At 40.0% G+C, this 24,679-nt stretch overlaps 1 protein-coding gene across 4 annotated transcripts; it reads right to left on the bottom strand.

Moving 5' to 3' along the window:
- Positions 1–222: 222 nt before the first annotated feature.
- MFSD1 (major facilitator superfamily domain containing 1) lies at positions 223–24,001 on the bottom strand (the record flags this gene model as incomplete). 4 transcript variants are annotated; one of them, XM_082839056.1, is made up of 16 exons in its annotated part: positions 23,759–24,001; positions 21,559–21,611; positions 20,508–20,620; positions 18,691–18,733; positions 18,308–18,375; positions 16,730–16,838; positions 11,857–11,959; positions 9,595–9,666; positions 8,963–9,074; positions 7,984–8,040; positions 7,471–7,627; positions 6,065–6,162; positions 5,338–5,450; positions 3,388–3,435; positions 2,058–2,115; positions 223–899 (listed from the first exon to the last, which is right to left on the bottom strand). In XM_082839056.1, exons 1-16 carry the CDS (start codon positions 23,928–23,930, stop codon positions 896–898), a joined length of 1,380 nt encoding a protein of 459 aa, XP_082695182.1. In that variant the 5' UTR covers positions 23,931–24,001. The 4 variants fall into 4 exon arrangements, with proteins under 4 accessions (XP_082695182.1, XP_082695181.1, XP_082695183.1 ...); XM_082839055.1 differs by having other exon boundaries at positions 9,595–9,693; XM_082839054.1 differs by lacking the exon at positions 223–899 and having other exon boundaries at positions 2,054–2,115; positions 9,595–9,693.
- Positions 24,002–24,679: the final 678 nt, after the last annotated feature.

Consider the following 24,679-nt stretch of genomic DNA (forward strand, 5'->3'; position numbering starts at 1 on the left):
CGGAGCACAGGCTCCGGACGCGCTCCGCGGCATGTGGGGTCCTCTCGGACCGGGGCACGAACCCGTGTCCCCTGCATCAGCAGGGGGACTCCCAACCACTGTGCCACCGGGGAAGCCCCAAAATCAGTGTTTTAATATTTTTTTTAAATAAAAAGTTAAAAGACATCAAGTATTCCTTTTGCAGTGTTTTTATTTATCCTTGTAGATATGCAATTATCATAATTTACAGGACGTTTTTTAGTAATTAATTGGACTATAAGAAAAACCGTACAGAAAGTTTGTACCACAAAATTATGTCCCTAAGGGATCAGGGTCCTCAGTAACAGAGAAATAAAGAAGCTCAAAAGGGTCACTGCTCAGCAACCTCTGGTAACTAAAGAGAGCAGAACACAATCTGCTATTTGTGGAAATGAGACTTCATAAAAATACCTTTCAAATATTCCCTATTACAAAAGGGAATGCCTATTAAAATGCCATTGTTTATTCTATATAAAATATCCTTTCTAATCCCCCAAAACTTTTTTTTTTGCTTTAAGATTAAAGGCCATATCCCTAAGATACACTTTGTGAAAATTATCTCAACACAAGATCCAAAGATTTCCATTATTTACTGTCCTTACTCAAAATCACCTGCACGTACCAGATGCAATTTTCTAAACTTCATCATTGATGAGCCTATTCCAAAGCAGAATTCTTCAGCAATACAAAAGACACAGGCTAAAATAGTCCTCACAGCTATACTTTAAAATAGATATATTCAAAATATAAATATAATAATTCTCCAGACCATTATTTTTCCTAACAACTAAACTCTAAATTAAAAGAAAAAAAAAATGGAGGTTTTCAAACCAATGATGTGTGCAGCCCATTCGCATGACACAGTCATTTAAACTTCTCACCTGCAAAACACAATGCAATACATTATCAAAAAAGGGAGGGAAAAAACCATGAAACCCCATTATTACAAAATGAAAACCATAACCACTATAAAACATGCAGTGCCAAATATTAAGTTACACATTTTGCTGGATAATCTTTTCATTCCTCTTGATCATAAAAGTAATAGAGGATCGACTCAGAAAATTTGGAAAATATAGAAACGCCAAGAAAAAAATAAACTCTTCTAACCCTACCATTCAAATGGAATTGTTAATATTGGGGATTTTTCTTTCAGCATTTTTTCTATTATATATAAGTAATGGATTTAAGAAATACACATGCCTACATACTTTTTCTTGAATAAAATTGGGATATTATATTTGCATTTTTACCTTTTGTTTACTTAACACATGGCATGTTGAGTATCTCTGACTTCAAAAATCCTTCTTAAACATGATTTTAACAACATTTGTTTATAGTAGAATTACTATGTGAAAAGGGAATTTGAGACGGCCGAGAATCAAGCCCCAGAAAACACAGCCTTGTTCTACCAGATTTTAAGCTACTCAAAATTCATAAAACTTACAGTCAGGTGGTATATATTTACAAATAAATTTTTTAAATCATAAAAAATACAATGTCTAAAAAACTAGAAATAACAAAAGAAATAGAATCACTACTATGCTTTAGCATGCACTCATGGAAAAAATTAATTTAACTTAAACCCCACACTAGATACTTTAATCTGTTCCAAGTGAGTCAGAGAACACATAATGGCATGTTAGTACCAGGAGAAAATAAAAGATTATCTCAACTAGTTAAGAAAAAGAAAATACGAGAAAGAATGGAAGGGTGAGCCCAGCACAGGAAGTCAGGACAAAGACCTTTCCTCCAATAAATTACAAATACTGCAGGTCTCTCTCTCTCTCCTCTCAGAAAGCAAGTTAAAGCCCAATTTGTTCTTTATCCCCTTCATTTTAACCTTTGATATCCTCCCTTTAAAATCTTTCTAACACAAAGAAAAATTATGTTACAATAGTTCCAGAGATAATTGTTGGCTCTCAAAACTTAAGAAAAAGACTAACTTCTTAAATGTCTAAACCCAATATCTTGAAATAAAATGCTACTGTTTTAAGATTTTCATAATAAAGAGAAATTTTCTTTCTTTCAATACTTACTCTGCATGAGAAAGTTTTATTTCTTCCCTTTGTCTTGCAGAATAATTTAGGTTCCCACCTAAAATACAAATAAGCATTGAATCTTTTCAACACAACTATCATAAGTAAAATTCAAACATGCACATGTGTACACACACACATACAAATGCCTTTAAGTAACAGAAGAGGCTATGGAAGGTGAGAAAGAAATAGTTTATCTCCTGGAAACTTCCCAAGGGGGAAAAAATGTTTCTTAAGAATCATTATATGATACAAATAATCACTCCTTAATGTTAGCATTTTTTTAAAAATTTTGGACTTATGTATTGCTCGAGGTTTTGTTCTTTGGGACACTGTATCAATATTCAATAATAGTGAAAATTAAGAGGCATTAAAGTAAATGACCTAAAATTATTTAAACAGCATATGTATTCATTCTTCTAAATACATGACAACCCTTAGGGCCAAGCCAGTTTAGAAAAATTAATAAAGGTAATATCAAAATCTTATAAATAACAAAAAAAGCAGAAATAAATGTAGTAGATATTAGCAAATGAAAAAAATCTATAATTTCTCATTCTATATTAAACACTTTCAACCTTAAAATGCAAACTGCAGCTATAAATATGTTTACTTCTCATTTTTTAAAAATATAAGACAATAACATAGGAAGGGCTTTAGGTTATTTTTTTAGAAGTCATACAAATATGACCTTCTGCTAATATAAAAAGAACATCTAAAATTTTATATTACAAAACTTAAATTGAACTGGCCAGAAAGAACATGACAATGATTTTAATATATGGGAAGGTCCAAAATACATAATTATATGCTATGAAGTAAAATGTGTTTCATCACTATGAACAGAATGTTATTACATGAAATAAAGCCTCTCCTGGATGGAGACAATCCAGGAGCCCCACAAGATGATCCACTGTGGGCTTCCCTGGTGGCGCAGAGGTTAAGAATCTGCCTGCCAATGCAGGGGACACAGGTTTGAGCCTTGGTCCAGGAAGATCCCACATGCCACGGGGCAACTACGCCCGTGTGCCACAACTACTGAGCCTGCACTCTAGAGCCCGCGAGCCACAGCTACTGAGCCTGTGTGCTGCAACTACTGAAGCCCACACACCTAGAGTCCACGCTCCACAACAAGAGAAGCCACCACAATGAGAAGCCCGCACACCACAACAAAGAGTAGCCCCCGCTCGCCGCAACTAGAGAAAGCCTGCATGCAGCAGCAAAGACCCAATGCAGCCAAAAATAAATTAAATTAAATTAAATTAAATTAAATTTTAAAAAATGATGATCCACTGTGGTTTAAGAAGAAAATACCTGAACTTCTACTTACCTTGGGCACGATTCACCAAGTAGAGTAAGAGCACAGATAAAAGTGAGACTGGAAATGAAAAAAACATAAGGTCCTTAAAAACATGTACTTTTTCCCAATGATTCCTATGTAATCATAATTACAAAGTAAAGCTTAGAAAATCAAATCTTTATTAACTAGCATTTAAAAATGAAAACACTCTTCACATTATTTTCCAAAAAGCACTAAGTTACATACCATTTTCTCCATGAGAAATATATTTTTAAAACCTGAGCCCAGGGATGGCAGAGACAGAAAAAGAGAAACTGAGACCCCTATGCCCCCAGGAGAAGGGGCCAACCCACCCACAGATCATTTCTCTTTCCTCTCCCTTTGTAATACTGGTAGTTCCCAGCACTTTCCCAAAACCCTGCCAGCTGCTAGACTGTTTATGTTTTTACAGAGAGCCAAATAGAAGTAATCCTTTGGGGGTTTTGGGTCTGAAAACACCATGTTCATTTTACAAATTAACCAAATATTAAAATGTGGTCATTAAACTCCCAGAAACCCAGACCAGTAAAGGCCTCAGAAAGTCAGGTACTTGGCTTTTCACTTTAACAAGTGTGGCACACTTAACTTACTTTAATACCTCAACAAAAACCTTTTTAAATGGAGTGGTGTTTGGTCTGAGAACCAAATTTATAAGGAACCGTTGACTGAGATTAAACCACACGTTGCAGCATCAAAAATAGACAAAAACACTTTCACAACCTAGTACTATGAATTCGTATATGGCCCACTATTTAAGAATATATTTTTAGGGCTTCCCTGGTGGCGCAGTGGTTGAGAGTCCGCCTGCCGATGCAGGGGACACAGGTTCGTGCCCTGGTCCGGGAAGATCCCACATGCCGCGGAGCGGCTGGGCCCGTGAGCCACGGCCGCTGAGCCTGCGCGTCCGGAGCCTGTGCTCCGCAACGGGAGAGGCCACAACAGTGAGAGGCCCGCGTACCGCAAAAAAAAAAAAGAATATATTTTTAAAATTTGATGTGCTAATTTCTAAAATTATGAGATAATAAAATGCATTCAGGCTATGATTCATAAGCAATCATCTGCAAATACCACACCTCAAGTATAGACAGTCTTTATTCCTGTAAATGAAAATGAAGTCAGATAAAATCATTACTCGGGCTTGCCATTTTAAACACAATTTATCGAAGCATGAAAGACATCTGATATGTTATGTGAACATTTTTTTTCAGATGAACACAATTGATGTGTAAGGAGAACACAGTGGAAAAATACTCATTTATTTTTGTAGTTTTTGGCAATTTCCTAATGCGTCCTATTTTTAACCAATGAATCATTACAGGTAAAAATTAAATTACAGGACTAAGAATAAAACCAATTCAAAACAGACTAATGAATAAACAATGAGCTCTCACACCTAAGCCACACTAATGTCCACACATTCACACCAGGGACATACTCAGAACCCTTCAAATGGTTCCACTCTAAAGAGGAAAGTGTTTTTTAACAACCATAAATATTTATGAAACAGACAAGATGAGTATGGGATCTGGGTGGCCTGTTCTGTATGGCTTTTTTCACTAAGGATGTTTTTAACGTTCACTGATATTGTAACATGTATCCATACTACATTCTTTTTTCTATTATAATTAAAAATACATAACATGACATTTACCATTAAAAAAAAACATAAATATTTAAAACAGAATATAGAGCAGATTCCATTCCTGCCTTTAAGAACAGGAATCTCCTGAAAAATTCCTGTGAATCTTCAGAAAACTAAAAAGTCACCAGCTTAGAAACTGATGCACAGGCTAAGAATTAGGCAAATCTGAATGATACATCTTAGGGATTTGGTTTAAAAAAGGGGAAAAAAGAACAATAACAACAAAAACCTAAAAGTATAAATGAGAACATTCTGCTGCATATTAAAAGAAACTAAATGTTGCCAGGTGGCGCACTTACAAGAAACACAGGCAATGAAGAAAACTTCTAAAAACAGATATCCCCAAGTATCCAATATCATGCCAGCAATGATGGAAATGACTGCCAACCCAAGATTCTGAATGGACTGCATGCTACAATTTAAGAAATTAAAAAAAACCAAACATTTCAATTCTAAAGTCTTCACACACAGAGTACCAATTCACTATAAATATTAGTATCTATAAACCACATACTATCAGTGTTAAGAGGGTTTTCAACCAGGAATGACCTGATTAGATTTGTTTCTTTAATCCCATGACTGTTTCCACTACTTAACTTTAGGCTCAAAGGCAAGGGAGTTTGCCTTAGCAAGTACAGTCTGAACTCAACGCCTTCCTGCGGAATGAATCCAAGGGCTAAGTGAATACCAACCAGAGATGTGGTTTCCCTGTTCGGCCTTTTGTGCTAGAGATTGGAACTCAACTTCTCACTGAGAGGCCCTCAGATAAACGGGCGGTGGGATGGTCACATCAGCAATGACCTCTCATGGGGTAGCTTATCTCCAGCTCTCTTGCTGGAGGCTCGGAGCATTTTTTTTGCCACAATAATAATACAAATAGATTAACTGATTGTCTGGTTATTTCCAGGTTCAGAGCTGTCCCAAAAGCCTGAAGACGACTAGATTCAGGAGACCTGGAGTTTTGTAAGATAATTAAATTGACACAGCAGAGAGAGACATTATATGATCCACAGTGCAAACACTTACAAGCCATATGCAGTTCCCAGTTGATGTTCGGGAACTACAAACGCCACCATTGGCCACAATGCACAGGCAAGCAATGAGTAGGAGAGTCCCAGGAGACACTATTGAAATCAATACGGAAAAGGGTAAAGAAGTCTTATATTTACCAAAAGGTGATTTTCTTTCGATGCAGATTAGCAAGAGTGACATAATAACTAATATATGAATATCCATGCAAATTGTGTTGCAAAATAATTAGGTTAAAAACTCATATTCAACACAAAATGGTCTTGGGCCTCTCTAACAGTATCCCTCTAGGGACAAGATACACATAACACTGTCTTAACCATTTTATATAATATGAATACATAACTGGCTGGGCCCAGGATGCAGTCAAAGACCAAACAAAAAAATAAAGCTAATTTGCAAAATGTCTTTACCAATGTTTCAGGCAAGCTAATTTCCCAGTATTCATTAACAATTACAAATCAAGCAATCAAGGTAACATCATGCCAACAGTCCATTATCTTACTTCTGGGTCATCACCACCCAACTGGAGAGCCAAGCAGAGGACCAACAACAACCACTGCTTGATAAACATCACCTAATGCTAACTTTTTCTTCAATTAAAGAAGAAACCTTATGATTTAAGTTAAAATAAGATCATTTATCAGATTGGGAACAATTAAAATAATGCCAATGTCTAACAATGGCAAGGATACTAAAAAACAAACACATTCATGTATTATTGGTAAAGCTATAAATGGGTAGAAAGTTATTAGAGGAGAGGTTTCACAGTATCTATCAAAATGTTAACTGTGCAAAGCCTCTGCTCTAGCATTTCTACTTCTAGGAGTCTGTCCTAGAGAATTCTAACGAAGTGCACAAATATATATGTTCAAGATATTCTTTTATTAACAGGTAAGAAATGCCAGCACTTTGGCCTATGGTCTTAAAAATGACATTCTGAAGAACAATTACAAAAACTTGATGAATTCATTATTACTTTTTGACCTACTAGAAGTCAAAGACAAAAGAATGCAAATGGATACTGGGTTGGATACTGGAATGGATACTGGGTTGACAGATGTTTTTGTCACCTATGATGGAATGACTTCTTTTAATGAAGTACTGAAAAATAAATGGAACTAATAAGCATTGGGCTTTTATAAGACTATTTTATTTCAAATTCTATAGCAGCATTGAGGGTACTATTATATAGGCCAAATGAAATCAAAAACATCTTATGCATTAATGATTAATATTTATATACTTTAAAAATAGCTATTCTGTAGAAACTGAAATTGCCATTGTTTTTCCCACTGTCACAAGCACTACTATCAGAAGAGCTGAGCGTTGGCTTCTGATACGTGCTGTACAGAGTCCTCCCTGAAGCCCTGATCCCCCCCAGCTGTTCGCAGAGACTTTACCATAGCAATCCAAGGGTTCCACAGAGTGAAGGCCAGCATCATGTGGGAAGCAAGAGCGGTCACCACTGCACACAGAACCCAGATGATGTTCTTTCCTGTTTTATCCACCAGAAGCCCAAATATTGGGGACATGGGAGCTGATATTACATACACAATACTGCCCAGAAAATATAAAAGATATTTAATAATATATCACAGGAAAAAAAAATTAAAAATCCAGAAAGTCCTAAATCCTACAATGATTAGGTAAAGCAAACCCTAGCTCATTTAATTTAACATCCTTCTAAAATGGTCAGCAGTAAATAGAAATATAAAGATATAAACAGTGGTCCAAGACTTCTTTGGTTTTCCCTTAATGCAAAGATGGCCATTCAGGATCAAGACCCAAGACAGACTTTGTTTCACACTGTAGATGTTAGTTCAGATACGTCTTTTCTGTCTCTTATAACATCGGGTTATAATTAAAGACCCACAATAAGCACACAGTAAGCACTTACAGAATTAATGGAATACCTGTTAATAGCACTCGCTGCCTGGGAGGAAAATCCAAATTTCTCTGTAAAGAAAACTCTAAAATAAAAAGAGAGAGGACAAAAAACAGACACTTTAGAAAGAACTATTCTGTTTTTTAAAAATAAAGGCAAAATAAAACTGAATAAAAATAAGTTTAGTCAACTTTCCCTTCTTTATACTGTTTTCCCACCTTATTTGGTATCCATCTTCAAGCAACTGGCTAAAGGTTTAGTATTTACATAAGTACTTCACCAACTAAATAAAATATATCGATACCTATTCTTTCCTCTTTTACGTGTACAGCAAACAATACACACAAATTTTCAGAAACCCAAATGTATTACTACAAGGAATTAAGATGGCTTCTTTTCCTTAAAAGCAATACTGGACGGGTTCTTTGCTAAATAATGCATAAGGTTCTTGTCTCAAACTGTAAAATGACAGCCTGAATTTAAAGGTTATAATTATAGAGATGCATCTCAACAAACACACTCATACTCACACACTGCTCTGTTTAAGTAGCTGCCCGTGAAAACGGAGAGAAGGTAGAAGATAAAGCAAAGAAGAATTTGATTTAAACCCTGAATTTGAGTCTGCAGAAACGCAGTCCTAACAAATGGAGATATGCCCTGTCACTACGAGCTAACGCACTGTCTCCATTCTCAATAAGAGGCTTCCTAACAAAGAAATAAAGAGGAAATGAAAAAAGAATACAAATCCAAAATCAAGCATTAAAGTAAATCAATATTATGTATCAAAAACTGTTTCAGGTATTTCTTCAAAAACCTAATACAAGTATTAAAGCAACACTAAACCTTAAGCTAAGAAAATCAGTTGTGTCCCAGGATGTAAAACAATTCCTGTGAAAATATCAACCGTAACAGAGAAGCAAAATTTATACCTTAAAAATATTACATTTATGTGACTGAATTCTCATTATAATGTAGCCAACAAAAACGGAATGCTAGAGAAGACTCACTTCCCAAGTCCAATGAAAGGGAACACAGCAACATAATAGCCGACACAGATGATGAATATGAGCCACAGGGGGAAGGAGAAGTCCTTCACGTCAGTTAACTTGATAACTTCACCTTACAGAAGAAAGGGAAGATGCTGTCAGTGTAATTTTGCATTTCTAAGTCAAGATTATTTTTCTTTTATCATGTGATTGACCTTTGCAATTCAGTGAAAAAATACTTTTCTCAGTAAATCACTAGAACATAGTTCCTCGGATAAACTAAAAAGACAACAGAAAATGCAAAACCTAAGATTAGCATCTACCTTCTTTCTTTCTTCCAGAAACACTCATCACTTTGCAAATATACAAAGTACAATCAAGAATGTAAATTCTGCCAAAACCGCTTAAGGGGGGAAAAAAAGTATCCAAAAATTTAGACAAATGGAAATAGATTAGGAAATAAAAGATTTAAATAAACTATATGCCCATATAAAATTTTAAAAAAATTTTAAAGTGGAAAAAAAAAGATTTAATAAACAAGTATTAAGCCTCACTGGGTTTACAACACTACATTAGGAATTTACCTCATTGTAAATTATCTCAAAAAGGCCATAATTCCTAAAAGCCTAACTTTTTCTTGCATTTAGACTAACCTGTTTTTCCTTGTTCTTTATGAAGGATTCGTTCTGCTCTCTGATCCAAGTAAGCAAGGGCCAAGGCACAGACTAGTGAAAGAATACATGTTATACCCCCTATAATAAAAAAAAAGAGAGATTTTTAAAAGAGAACCAAAATGAAGGTTCCTAAAAGGTAGCACATTACATTAACAGCAAAATACTTAGCAACTTAAAGGGATGGCATCCAGACACGTATATGAAAAGCCTACAATTACTAAATCAGGACAGAAGGAAAGGAAGTGCATTGGGAAGCACTCAACGAACAGCAGTCGCTATTACTACTGTACATTATTTCCCGGTAGAAGGTTGGAGATTAGAGGGGAAAGACTAGAACTAGTCTAGTCTTATAATCAGAATATAGACTGAAGAAAGCTGATGACCAGCTAGCAAATTAGTCCTAATTTCTTAATTCAGTCTAAGCACCAATTATTGATGGATGCCAGGGGAAACAAACCGCAAAAGCAAAGTCTGATTCTGTGATCACCTCATGTTCCCTCTGACTCCTTCCCAAGTCTGACTCTCGCTCCTACCCTGTGGCAGCCCCAAGGGCCCCAATCCTCCCACAGCACAGCCCGCTCACTCTCCTTCAGGTATCCAGCATTACTCACTAATGCTGACCTCGTATCATTAAAGTGAATCAGGATAAACAGTGAATAAAGTGTACACTTCTCAAAATTTTTAATAAAAAGCAGTTTAGTAAAGTAAATGACATCTTTAATTGGCTGACATAATATGAAAAACGGCAAAGAGTCGGTAGACGTGGGTTCTACGTCTGGCAGTAACAAGCTGATTGATCTTGGGCAAGGAATTTAACCTCTCTGGGCTTCAATTTTCCCAAGTGTAAAATCAGAGGCTTTGATCTGATGGCACAGATCTTTTCTGGCTCTGAAATTCTCTAAAATTCTCAAATTCTCCACTGTGGAGAGAACTGGAAGGAATACTGAAGAGAATCTGAAAGTAAGAAAGAGGTTATAAGTGGCAAAGGATTTAACAGGGAGGGGGAGAAAGAAGGGGTCTCTAGACACAAGTTGCCCATCTAGGATTACCTCTCACTGTCCTCCCTTTACGAGCCTGTACCAAGGAATACAAGGAATAAAAGACGGCACAGAACCTTCAACCCAGCACCCACAGGTCTCCCTAGGGCTCTGCAAGCAGCTCTCCACATCCTCTGGGGCTCAGTTAGACAAATTCACTGCTCAGAGAAGAAGCACAGGTGGTAAACCCAGAGAGCATCATGCACTTCTCAGTGACCCACCCAGCAACCAGCAGAACCCAGCTTTAGCCAACAGAACTTAGGGTTGGAAGGAGCCTGTACAGTTTTAGTCCAACACCCACAGTTTTACAGAGAAGAAAACAGTTTTACAGAGAAGAGACACAGAGGTTAACTTCCTGTCCAAAATGAGCCAGGACCAGAACCTAGACTCCCGGCTCCCAACTTGGTGGATTTCCCATCACATCCTATCACCTCTGACTTCTATAAAATCTAAGCTCCATAAGCGCATGAAATGAATTTGATCAAAAGGAAACAATTCTCCCTTCTGCTACAGCCTATTAATGAACACCTTAGAGGTACAAACTCCCTGACTGTTTTCAGAGTTCTCACATACACTCTCATTTGCTCATCACAACAAAACCGAAGCACAGGGACTTCCCTGGTGGTCCAGTGGTTAAGAATCCACTTTCCAATGCAAGGGACTCAGGTTCAATCCCTGGCAGGGCAACTAAGCCCATGCGCAGCAACTACCGAGCCCGTGCGTCACAACTAAAGAGCCCACACACTCTGGAGCCCATGTGCCACAACTACAGAGCCCACGCGCTCTGGAACCCACGTGCCATGACTAGAGAGCCCATGTGCCACAACTACTGAGCTTGCACGCTCTGGAGCCCACCACAACTAGAGAGAAGCCCACGCACCACAACTAAGACCCGATGTGGCCAAGAATAAAATAAATAAATATTTTTAAAAATCTATCCTTATTTAGGGGAAAAAAAAAACCTGAACACACGTGGTGGTACAAGATCGTTATTTTAAGAAAGTGGAAATAAAAATACAAATGGGGTGAATGATTGCCAATATGTTCACTGTGTCTAATTAGGTCCAAGAACTAGTGAACTGTACAGGCAAAACTATAACCAAGTGGTCTAAGCCCAATTCCCGTGTTCTTTCCTCCCTGTCACACCATTTCCTATGACAAGCTTTCAGGACAGATAAAAGGTGGGACTTCAGGATTCACTAACCGATAATAAGTGTGACCCCAAGGGTTGTGTGACCAGCAGAACCCAACGAAGCTTCAACCTTAGAATACAGCCATCCCATGAGGTTCATGTTTACTGTACTTCCCTGAAAGAAAAGGAAAAAAAAAAAATCAACATAATTTTCATTTCTATCTGTCTTGCTCAGAAAAAAAGGATGTCAGTTAGCTTAGAGAAATAGGTTTAATAGGGTTCAGATTAAACAACAGATAATTTTTAAAAAAAACACTACAAGGAAAGAGCTAACAACCTAGGATAAAGCCACAGATAAGATTACCAGACAAAAATGCCAATTTATAGAAAATGCTAGCATTCAAAACAGCACAGTACATCTAGATCTTCCTAGTAGCCTAAACAAAAATGAAACACAAGTTATAAAATTCACAGGGTACCCAAGACAAAAATAAACTTTGGCTCATAAAAAGCACAGCTTTTCCTGATCCTGACATCTGAAAAAAAAAATTCATCCTCTGATCATCCTTTAGAAGACAGTAATAGTACTACCCTCATTCATTTATTCTTTCATTTAGCAGTTATTGAACCCTGATTACATGCCTGTCACTGTTCTAGTTACTGGGAATAAAATAAAGAACAGAAAAATTTCCAGCTCTCATAGAGAGCAACCCCATTTTAGTGGGGTAGAAAAGGTAAAATATACAGTGTATGAAACAGCAATGAGTGCTTCTAAAAAATAAGGAAAAAAGATAAAGCATAGGGGCTTCCCTGGTGGCGCAGTGGTTGAGAGTCCACCTGCCGATGCAGGAGACACGGGTTCGTGCCCCGGTCCGGGAAGATCCCACATGCCGCGGAGCGGCTGGGCGCGTGAGCCATGGCCGCTGAGCCTGCGCGTCCGCAGCCTGTGCTCCGCGGTGGGAGAGGCCACAACAGTGAGAGGCCCGCGTACCGCAAAAAATAAATAAATAAAAATAAAGCATAGAAGGAGAATAAAAAGGGGTAGAGACTTTGCTGAGAATGTGACTCTGGGTTAAGAACTTGAAGGAAGCTGGGAGGCTACCTGGAAGAACAGCACAGCACTCCAGGCAGAAGGAATAGCCAGGGCACAGGCCCCGAGACGGAGGCTGCCCGGCGTGCTCAAGGCAAGGAGCGTAGAGACTAGAACAGTGTCAATGAAGAAGGGAGAGGATGAGACGAGGTCCCCAGAGAGGAACTGATGGGAAAGCGAGCTATTGGTAATAAGAACTTCTGGCTTTTACTCTGCGTGAGATGGGAAGCCACTGGGGTTCTGAGCAGAGAAGTGGCACAATCCCTTACGTTTTAAGAGACTCACTCTGGCTGCTATATCCAAAGCAGACTGTAAGTGAGGACAGTGCAGAAGCAAGGACATCGGCTGGGGGCGGCTGCAATAATGCAGAACAGAAACGATAGGTCTTGGACTGGGGAGACTGGCAGTGGGAAGTGGTCGGAATACGGACATATTCTGGTGGTAGAGCTAACAGGATTTGCCAATGGAAAATACATGGAGAGTGTGGGATTAGGGATGGGGGTAAGGAGTGGTTCAGGGTGACATCAAAGTTTTTGCCTGAGCACCTGGAAGAACAGAGTTGCTCATAACTGAAGATGAGATAACTTCAGCATGAGCTGGTTTGGAGGACAGTAGGTGAAACATTAAGAGCTGGGCTTTGGCTGTGTTGAGTTTGATGTGCCTACTAGACATCCAAGTGGAAATGTCAAGGAGGAGGCTGCACGTACGGCTGTGGAATTCAGCGGAAAGGCCTGGACGATATAACTTCAGGAGCAAAGACACACTATTTAAAACTTCAAAACTAGATAAGATTACCAAGGAAGTGAGCGTCAAAAGAAATGAGAGGGTGTCCAATGACCAAACCCACATTTACAGGTTGAGAAGACTGAGGTGGAACCAGCAAAAGAGGTAGAAGGAGCAGACAGAAGGGCAAGAGGAAAGCTATGAGACTGTGGAGTCCTAGAACCCAAGAGAAGAAATCAAGGAAAGCGGAGTGTCAACTGTGCTAACGCTACTGATAAGGAGACTGAGAAATAAACATGTCCTCAACCATATTCCCACAGCAAATACAGCAGCAAATCGCACGTGGCTATTTCTCACAAAATGTTAGCCAGTGGCATTATTCAGATGCTCCTCTGAATAAGGTATAAATGGAGACCTGCTGGAAATGTTCCTCAACATCAGCAAAAATACAAGCCCCTCAAAGACATATTGTCTCAATAACCCTTTAATTCTAAAATGCCTAACATGACCTGGCTTAGCAAGTACTCAATAAATGTTTGTTGAAATAAGGAGTTTTTAAAAGTAACAAATTACAGAGGAAAATCAAAAGAGTGCTGGACTTCCAACATCCAGCTAAGACAGGAATAATAAGAAAAGTGAAAAGTCCACTGCCTGAATGATAACAGTCCAAGGGTCTAAAATCAGACAAACTCACAGTTCAGCCGACAAAAATATCACGGCGAGGTAAAGCCAAAACCTCTATGATCGTTCTGAGTATGTGCAGGGCCAAGAGAAGGACAAAAAAGACTGAACCTCCGTCTACCCCAGCAACTCTGTAATGGAGTCCTTTGGTCTCCTGCGTGCATCTCACAAGGACCCTCAATACACCAACCAGATCAGAGCCGAGCCACCCTGGCTGACGGAGAGGTGGCTGCCTGAGATCTGGCTCCTGCCACCTCCTCCTCAGGCCCCCCCACCATTCCCATAACCTCCACCCTGCATCCTAGAAGCCCCTGAGATTCCGTTCTAGAAACTTAGGGCTCCTGGGGACGCAGGTGAATGGATTATAACTAGTTTGTGACCACACAGAAAAGAACGTGAAGATCGTTAGTAACCACAATGGCGTCACTGAGAATGAGTCTTGCTCAACTGCTCCTATTTCCTTCTTTTAGAAGTTAGACAATGAGATCCACCAGCTGCCACAGACATGTCTTGACTTGCACAAGATACATAAGGAAGTACCAGGAATGTCCTTGTGGATAAAATTTAGAAAATGTGGAAAACCACACTAGTTATCAAAGAATTACAAATTAAAATAATGGTTAGGTGTTTCCTATCAAATTGATAAAATGACCTTTTTTTTTTTTTTTTTTTTTTTGCGGTACGCGGGCCTCTCCTGTTGCGGAGCACAGGCTCCAGACGCGCAGGCTCAGTGGCCATGGCTCACAGGCCCAGCCACTCCGCGGCATGTGGGATCTTCCCGGACCGGGGCACGAACCCGTGTCCCCTGCAATGGCAGGCGGACTCTCAACCACTGCGCCACCAGGGAAGCCCAAAATGACTTTTTTAAAGTACTATCAAAGCTACAATAAAAAGGATCCTCTCATGTCTCACAGATGGAGATGTAAACATCTCTGAGAGGAAAACGTGGAAATATGTCTCAACAGTCTTAAAAAACCCTAACAAACCCTCTGACTCAGTGATAATTCCATTCCTAGCAAGCTAGCCTCAGGAAATAATCAGAGATGCAGACAAGTTCTGGAGTGTTGCACAACAGCTCTATTTATAATACTGGAAAATTAGAAAGAGCCTACATGTACAAAAATATAGAAATGTTATATATGTATGACATATGTACGTGTTATACATTTCATAAGATGAAATATTACATTAAAAATATTTCATTTGTACTGGGTTTTTTTGTATTGGATTTCTTCCCTCAAGACTATGTTCCAAGCATTTTCATGCCACTTACAGTCTTTAAAACCTTGATTTTTAATGGCAAGGATCTTTTTAAAAACCTCTATTCACAGGAGCTCATGAAGGAAAAAACCTAACAGGGTTTGGGATGGCCAAAACACCTTCCAGGTTGCATTTATAATAGCATAATGTTGTTCCCCTGGGTACCCTCTACCAGATCCCCTATCATGAAACACCACGATCACTTCCAGGTTCCAAATGCTGCTGAGGAGTACTGGCCACCTGTGATGAAGTCCAGAGAGGCGGGAGCGCCACGGTCAGGGAGCTGAAACCCATGCCACATGGCTTAGACAAGCACAGGAAATGAGCATGTCTGACCAAGACCTTCAGAGTTGTCTTCATAAGCAAAGTGCTGCTGCACAGCAGAGAAAATAAACACTCACTAGAGGGCAAAAGTCGGAACAATCACTAAAAGCTACTTGTACAGGCAGATCTCATCTCTATGGGAGACTGAGCTTCACAGAGTTAATTGCAGTAGATGAGCTGTCCCATCACACAGCGAGCTTCTAATCACTAGAAATGTGCGAGCAGAACCTGGATGTAAAGACTTTCATTGCAGGAATGCCGAAAATGGGTAAAGAAATTAGACAACAAAATCTATACAATCCATCCCAATGCTCAGGTTCTCTGAACTAACAAATGTTCAATTAGCCATTTTAGACTGTTTCCTAAGTGAAATAATGTTAGAAATGCCTTAATTAAAGTCAGGTAAATGGGGGCTTCCCTGGTGGCACAGTGGTTGAGAATCTGCCTGCCAATGCAGGAGACTCGGGTTCAAGCCCTGGTCCCGGAAGATCCCACATGCCGCGGAGCGACTGGGCCCGTGAGCCATGGATGCTGAGCCTGTGCATCTGGAGCCTGTGCTCCCCAACAAGGGAGGCCGTGATAGTGAGAGGCTCACACGCTGTAATGAAGAGTGGCGCCCGCTTGCCACAACTGGAGAAAGCCCTCGCACAGAAATGAAGACCCAACACAGCCAAAAATAAATAAATATATATATATATATTTTTTTAAAAAAGGTCAGGTAAATGGTATACTATGGTCTAGAAAAATACATAAAAAATCAATACCTAACTTATACACAAACACATTTCATCCTGTAATCTTTAAGAGATAACTACAACATTCAATCTTTTGCTTCCCATTTGGCTTCATTATCTGTGTCATACTTACAATTCTAGCCATGCTAAGCTGGAGTCCAAACACCAAGTTTAATTCTTTGCCTTTAAACCAACTCACAGCATATGTATTCTGGGCAACTGCTAAGGACTCCCCACCAATCCTAGAATAAGGAAAGAAAAGTCACAGTTTTTAAAGAAATACCCCAGTTAACAAAGCAGCAGGTGTAAAATTTTGACACCCCTCCCATCAAGAGGTGGGGTCTATGTCCCGTCCCTTGAATCTAAGTGGGCCTGTAACTGCTTCAACCAGTAGAATGTGGTGGAGGCAGGGTTGTGTGATCCCAAAGCTGGGTTATAAAAGGTGAGATCTGCCTTTCCATTCAAACATTCACACTTACAACCCTGAGCCACCTTGTAAGAAGTCCAACTACCCTGAGTTCGCCACACTATGAGAAAGCCAAGAGAGGCCCTGTTTAGGTGCTCCAGCCAGCAGTGCCAGCCTTCAAGTCATCCCAGCTCAGGCTCCAGACACACTGTGCACGCTGTACCCTGTCCAAATTCCTGAGCCACAAAGCCCACAAGGTAAGGGTTGTTTTATACTCAGTGTGGGTAATTTAATACACTGCAATGACAACCACGACCAGCAATAAAAGGAGTTTGAGCTACCGCACCACCATCTATGCTATATAAAATGCTCATGTGGGGAGAGCGGTCCGTACTTGTGAAAACACAAAAAAATTCACACTTTCCAGGCCAGTACCTTCCATATTCGACATTCTCCTACTTCCCGGATTTTAATTTACCTTCTGTAAGTTCTACACATTGACCTTTACGTAGGAGCTTCCTCTCCCCTGCATCCTAACACTGAGTCCTCCTCATCACTGTCCTCGTCCAAAAATATCTCCCCTCTTCTACTAATCCAAATCCTATACTGATGTCAAGGCCCACTTCATCCATGAGGCCATTTCTGACCACACTTCCATCTCTGAATCCCTTTCATATGTTTATATACTTTTTTTTTCCTTCTCTCTCACTTAGAGCACTTTTGGGGGTGTGTCACCTATGTCTACATGTCGCTGGTACCTGTAAAAAGCATGAGTAAGTTATGTCATCTGCATCCCTCTGGGCAGGAAGCCCAAGGCTGAACTCAGAATGGGCTTACTGAACAGACACTGAAATTCATTAAGAGCAGTTTGTCTTCTGGTAATTTACTCCTTCAAGCCTCTTCAACACGGTTCAAAAGGACCTACACATACCCGCTAAGAAGCATCAAAATGTCCATTAATCACCAACCTAGAAAATGATGGTCTATGCTTTTCTAAATGAGGTTTAAATCACAGTCTTCAATACTACAGAAAAGCAAAACACTTAAGAAAAATATCATTTCTGGAGAACTATTTAATATTCAAACCCTACACAGAGTTAACTATGACCCCTCAAAATTGTTGCTTACTTTAAGGGAAAATTAAGACAACCATTGAACAATCTTACAAATATAGCTAGATTTCAAGGATTTGAAGTAATTCTCCAGAAGATATAATAATATATCTTTTTGTAAATCTTTAATAAATTGACAGATGAACACTAAAACAGTAATATGTTGGGATAAGTGAAATCATGCATAACTTACCCAAACACAAACCTTCCAAATTCCATCAGCCAAAAAGCATTAAATATTCCACCCAGAGCAAAAACAACCTGTAATGTAGAATATAACGTAAGATCAAAGAAAAAGTAAATTCAAGGAATCTAAGAGAAATAAGTGACTTATGATGAAACACAACCTCTACAATGATTTTAATATTCCTTCTTAGTAAATCTGTGAAATTTAAGTATCAAGGTTCATCTGTCTCAAGGCTTAAAATGCATTATTATGCATTACGTTACACGGGCATTTGTGAGCCCTGCTTAATTAAGTCAGGCATTCACTAAACACATCTTTGCTGGTGGAATGAGACAAGAATTCAAGAGTCACTGTCACAATGAATCAATGAACGTTTTGTCTTTTCTTACCTGTCCAACGCAAACAAAGCAACTAAAAATAATGGTGCCCCATCTGTTAGAGAAAGAGAGAGAATGAAGGAAGAGTATATCACCGAGTCCTTCTTGGGTTTCTCTGACCCCTCTGCATTCCCTCCAGAGAAAGGGGTCGGCCTCTGAAGTCAGCAGCCTTCCTAGGCTGCATGGTGACCTACAGAAGTCTTGACTTCTAACGAGATTCCAGAGGCTTTAGTGATGGCATATGCTTGTTTAAGCCATTATCATATCTTAAACACAGCATATTAAATAATCTTCAAGAAGTTCCCAGGGTTCCCATTTAAAAATGGACATTCTTTATAAAATTTTTATTGAGTTTAGGATTGACTCCAAGGAATCCTAGATTAAGTAATTTTAAGTGGTTATAATTCTTGATAACTAAAAAACTATCTTTAAAAGGAAAAATAGCAACCATGCTAATACACTTATAAATCTGCCTACTCTAGTATCCCACACTCTGAATAGCTCATTAATGTTTCCCCAGAGTAATAAAATACCAGTACCAGGAGAGTTCTTAAAGATCTAATGAGTAAACCATTCTTCTGAAACTCAAATCCCTCCAAAGATCCTTGTGAAATGGTCATACCAGAGTCTCCTGAATGTTCTCTAGCACTGGAAAACTCACTGTGGTCCCAAGGCACCTCACAGCCCCACCTGTCACCCTGATCAAGCAAAGTTTCCATCATACTAAGTGGAATCTGGCTCCCTGAATTTCAAACTTATTCTACCCCTTTAGACCAAGCAAATTAAATTTAAGTCCTCCTTTATACACTCTTCAAAATGTTTAAAAGTTAGTCCCCAAATTTAAACACTTATAGTTTCTTCAATTCTTTTCCACCAAACATGGTTGGAAAACCCCTCGTCATTTTGCCCTCTGCCTTCCGAAAATATTCCCAGACTACCTCCCTGCTAAAGTCTCCACTAACAGCGCACACACAATCAATCATTAGGATGAAAACTGACAGAGCTTATAATGTATGCCTTCCTCAGCTAAGAGGAGTGGCCACAAAAAGTTTGATGCCTAAAGAAAGCCAAAAGAGAAAATCTCATTAGGGCTGGGAGAGGTAAACACTAACTACGTGCCAAATACTGTCCTTCCATCTCTCTCAATCCTTATAACCACCTTGCAAGACAGGAAGTACTATCCATATTTTATCAATGAGGAAACTGAAGATCAGGAAGCTAGGAACAGCTCAAAAGAGCTAGGAAGTTGAGTAAGTGGCAGCAAAAGGATTCAGACTCTGGTTTGCTGATTCCAAGTGAGGGCATAATTTACCTTTAGATACCATATTCCCTGAGCAGCATTTACCTTAACTGAAATACCAACCAAGTTTCAAAAGCAATTCCAGGGGCTTCCCTGGTGGTGCAGTGGTTAAGAATCCACCTGCAAATGCAGGGAACGTGGGTTTGATCCATGGTCGGGGAAGATCCCACATGCCGCGGAGCAACTAAGCCCGTGCGCCACAACTACTGAAGCCCACGTGCCTAGAGCCCATGCTCAGCAACAAGAGAAGCCACCGCAATGAGAAGCCCACACACCACAATGAAGAGTAGACCCCGCTCGCCGCAACTAGAAAGCCCACGCAGCAACAAAGACCCAACGCAGCCAAAAATAAATAAATTTATTTTTTTTTAAATTCCGGAGATACAAAAATCACACACACACAAAAACTAATGCAGATTATCACAGTCAATACACAAGTTTATTCAGTTCTTTCCAGAAATACTTAATCTAGTTCTGTGTTTTCTTAATAATCGTATTTACCCATAAGTGAGATTTTTCCCAAGCTTACCGTATTCCAAATACGCGGTCTACCAAAAAGCCACCAAAGAAACACAAAACTACATTGGGCCAAGAATACCAGGCATACAGCAGCATGAATTTCGTGGTATTCACCTGCATATCCTATACGGAAAGAAAACAAAACTATTTTTTTCCAGTTAAGTTTAGCAACTAACAAATCAAAACATTCTTTCTGGAAGGGCAGGCGTTTCTTAATCATTTGCAGTTGCTAAGTGCTTTGAGACTCTCATGACATCTATGGCCGCTACCCCAGAAAAATGGTCACACCGAGGAACTTCCTGAGTGTGCAGTCATTTCAGAGGCTTCATGGAGTTCAGGATCAATCAGCTCTTCCACTACTGGGACCACTTCTGTCTGCATCTGCCTGTATCTTCTACATTTTATTCACCATGTACAACCTGCTGTGGGGTTCTATACCTACAGGAAAAAGGGCCATCTTAGCTTATCCCTTCCCTCCCCTCCACTAATTCCTATCTTCCTTCCCTTTCATTCTAGAATGTGAAGGGCCAATCTATGTATTTCTTCCTATCCAAAGGTGAAAAAACTTACAAAGGAAAAAAAAATCTAAATACACAAGAAACTGTAAATATCAAATATATTTTTATAAGGCCAGACTAAAAATACTGACACGGACAATCCTCTGGAATCAGTAGCCGCATTTTAAAAATGAACTAACAACAAAAACATATTTAAGAAAGCAAAATGCTATCCTACCAAATCATTTGTCATTCCAATGATTACACAATGAGAGAAATGCAAACAAAAAACTGCCAAAATACTTTTTGGCAATACTGTAGAAATAGCAATTACTTATCTAAGATGTGAAACGATATCAAGTCACAAGTGCTATGAATGAATTTTTTGTGGCCATTCATTCCAACTCAAGAATACTCCTTGCCCACACAAATTTGGTGACAATGGATATTAAAATGGATTCATTAGACAATGTTTCAGACCGGGCAACCTGAGAGCTGATGATGCCTCAACAGTATACCTGTTCCAGAGCCAACAAAAGAAACAAAGGTGAAAAGTCAACTTACCCGTTTAACCTGAGTCTGAAGGGCAGCAGGATTATCATAGCAAAAATAGCTGCCTAGAAAAAGAAAAAGCAATTTTCTTTTAAGTAGTAATACTTTCCATATAAATGTTTCAAGCTGCAATTACTGCTCAAATGCTGATTTTAAATGTCTATACTAGGGGTTCGAAGACTGACACTGGAACCTTTTGTAGACCACTTCCTTGTCCACCAATATTCTCTAAATTGCAGCCAAATAATCCACAGAAAACATGCCAAGTTATTTACAAATTATGAGCCTGCATACACAGCAAATACTGGGAACCTGGATTAAGAAGTTAATCAACAACTAATTGTTCTTCCACATTATTTTCATCATGTTTTGTATGTCTATTGTTTTATTAGCGCCTTCATGAAACAGTTGTATTTTCCTTAAAGCTACCAAAACACACATACACTAAAAATTTCAAAAACATCCTCAGCAGTTTCCTCGTAATGTTACCTAAAGCCACCCCTTATCTTGAGAGCAGAGGAATGGAGTTTAACTATTCTGATTAAACCTGTTTTTAAAACAAGAACTCTTAATTCTACAAACAGCATACCCAAGATCAAATAATTTAGCAAATACAGTGCCAGGAATGAAGAAAAATAAAACAAGAATTCTAAAGGGTTAAATTAAAACATAATAGTAACGTCTTTTGAAGGGTAATAAAGAGAAGTGGAGAGAGGTTGGACATTCACGCACTCAGAGTTATTTTTACAGTAATAACATCGACAGATTTTTTTATAGGCACAGGATAATGCTGCCTCCATTTCTCCACGAACTCTGTCTAGAAGTATACATTAGAAGCCACCAGTTCAAAAGAAAGAAAACTGTCATTAGAAAGGTATGACTCTGGCTTCTGAAACCCACCAGGTAACCATAATTTACTAAAAATAAATTGCTTAAGTACGTGGTATTTTAAGTGTTTCGTGTTGTTCTCGTTTTTTGTTCCTCAACTCAGCAATTTATGATTCCTGCTTTAATCACTGTCAGGGATACCAATCTCAGGCTTTAAAGCCAATGAATGGGCACCATCTTTCCACAAAGTGAGAAGAGGGGGAACAAAAAGAGATGCAAAGAAACTAAAGCCCAAAGCATCCTGCATGCCTACTTATATATTCCAGCAGTAGCATAAAGTAATCCACCATCATGTTCCTAAATCTGTTGATTCCACCAATTCCAGCCAGCCCATGAAAAACGTTTCATACCAAACTGATACTGACATTAGAATGCTGCTGAATAAATTAGTTGCTGAAATATAATAGAGAGATATTTTAAAAATTATCTCCAGAAACTGCTTTCAGAGTCACCAAATTTCATGACTGAAACCAAACATCACAAGTCCAATCCAGTTATGACTGCTTCACATTGGCAGAGTGGGAGTACAAGTACACATCTACTCACTGAATCTATCAAGACACACTCATACGTTTTACCAAAGAGGGCGAGAAACATATAAATAACTGCCAACGAATTATTCAATCGAAAATTTTAAAGTATGTGTGGGGTTCCTTTGGGGGGAGGGGGCCAGTTAAATCTTTCTGAATTCCTTCTGAATAAAGGGTCATGAGAGGGTTACCAAGGGGGGAAGCGGGGAGTGGGACGAACTGGGAGATTGGGATTGACACATATACACTACTATGAATAAAAGAGATAACTAATGAGAACCTACAGTATAGCACAGGGAACTCTACTCAATGATCTGTCGTGACCTAAACGGGAAGGAAATCTTAAAAAGAGTGGATATATGCATACGTATAACTGATTTCACTTCTCTGTACGGCAGAAACGAATACAACATTGTAAAGCAACTACACTCCAATAAATTTTTTTTAAAAAAAAAGGATTAAAAATAGTGTCATGAGAGGAACCCTGACGATCTAGGAATTTCTTCGTATCTGTGGCCCCAGGGCCCAAGCTGCTAGCCTTTGGGACTTCTTGGAAGCAAAGGAGTGGGACGAAACTCGCCCAGCTCAGTCCCCTGACCCCACCTTCGGGACGCTGAATAGCTAGCAATGTCCACAGGCTTGGATGGGGTCGCGAAAGTTAAAGAAGGGAAGCCCAGGAGCTGAAGCAAGAAGCTTCCCTGAGGCCGCGTGGCACCTAGGAGCTCAGGGCAGCTCCGAGAGAAAGTCGGGAATTCCTTATTATCAACCCCACCCCACCAGGCCAGCCGGCTCACCGAAACCAAGGAAGCACATCAGCAACAGCACCAAAAGCCGGTGCGCCAGGCGACTGGGGTCGCAGAGGGCCGGCAGCGCCCCGGGGGCAGGGGATGTAACGGGGGCGCCTCTGCCGGCCTCGTCGGGGCCGCCGGGCAGCAGCGCCCTCACTTCCTCCTCCTCCTCCTCCATCGGGCTAACGGGAGACCGAGAGACGACAGCGACTGCAACTCCGGGAGGAAGCCGCTGCCAGAGCCCAGCGAAAACAGTGCTCACGTGACCGCAGTTACTCACGTGACGCCGCGGCAGGTCAAGCAGGGTTACGCTCACGTGAGTGGGCGTGAGCACGTGGTGGGCAGGGCCGGCAGGGAAAAAGGGGAGGCGGCGACGTTCGTTTTCTTCAGCAGCGGTCTAGGCGCGGAACCCCGGCCTTCCACCGTCGACCGCGCTGTCCTCTCGTTTCTTGCCTTGCTCTCGTTGCCGTCCCCGCGCCGCTCCTTCGGAGAAAGTGCGGGCCTCCCCTCCGGCCCGACGCCAGCCGTGATCCCACCGCGAAGGAAGCGAAAACGCCCGCCGCCCTTCTCGCAGCGTTGCTCTCCGCAGCCTGTTTGGCTTTTCTTAATAACACACAGTTGATTGAGCACCTTATGAGGTATCAAGTTACGTGCCAGGTACTGGGAATACAAAATGGAGTGAGACAAGCTCTTGGACCTCAAAGAGTTCACGGTTTAGTTGGAGAGATCGACAGAAACTGATACTTTAAAGACCAGTTTGGTTAATGGATGAATGTAGTGAGAACAGCGGCTGAAATGAGCACTGAATTCCATAGGAATGCCTGGGAAAGGCGTTCGGGAAAGGGAGAGTAAGTGTACAGTTTAACTAGCTTTGGGGGTAACTTGGCGGCGGGGGGGGGGGTGGGTGAGGAGTGGAAACAGATTAAG

The sequence above is a fragment of the Leucopleurus acutus genome, assembly GCF_964270905.1.
Source record: "Leucopleurus acutus genome assembly, chromosome: 5".
NCBI lineage: Eukaryota > Metazoa > Chordata > Mammalia > Artiodactyla > Delphinidae > Leucopleurus > Leucopleurus acutus.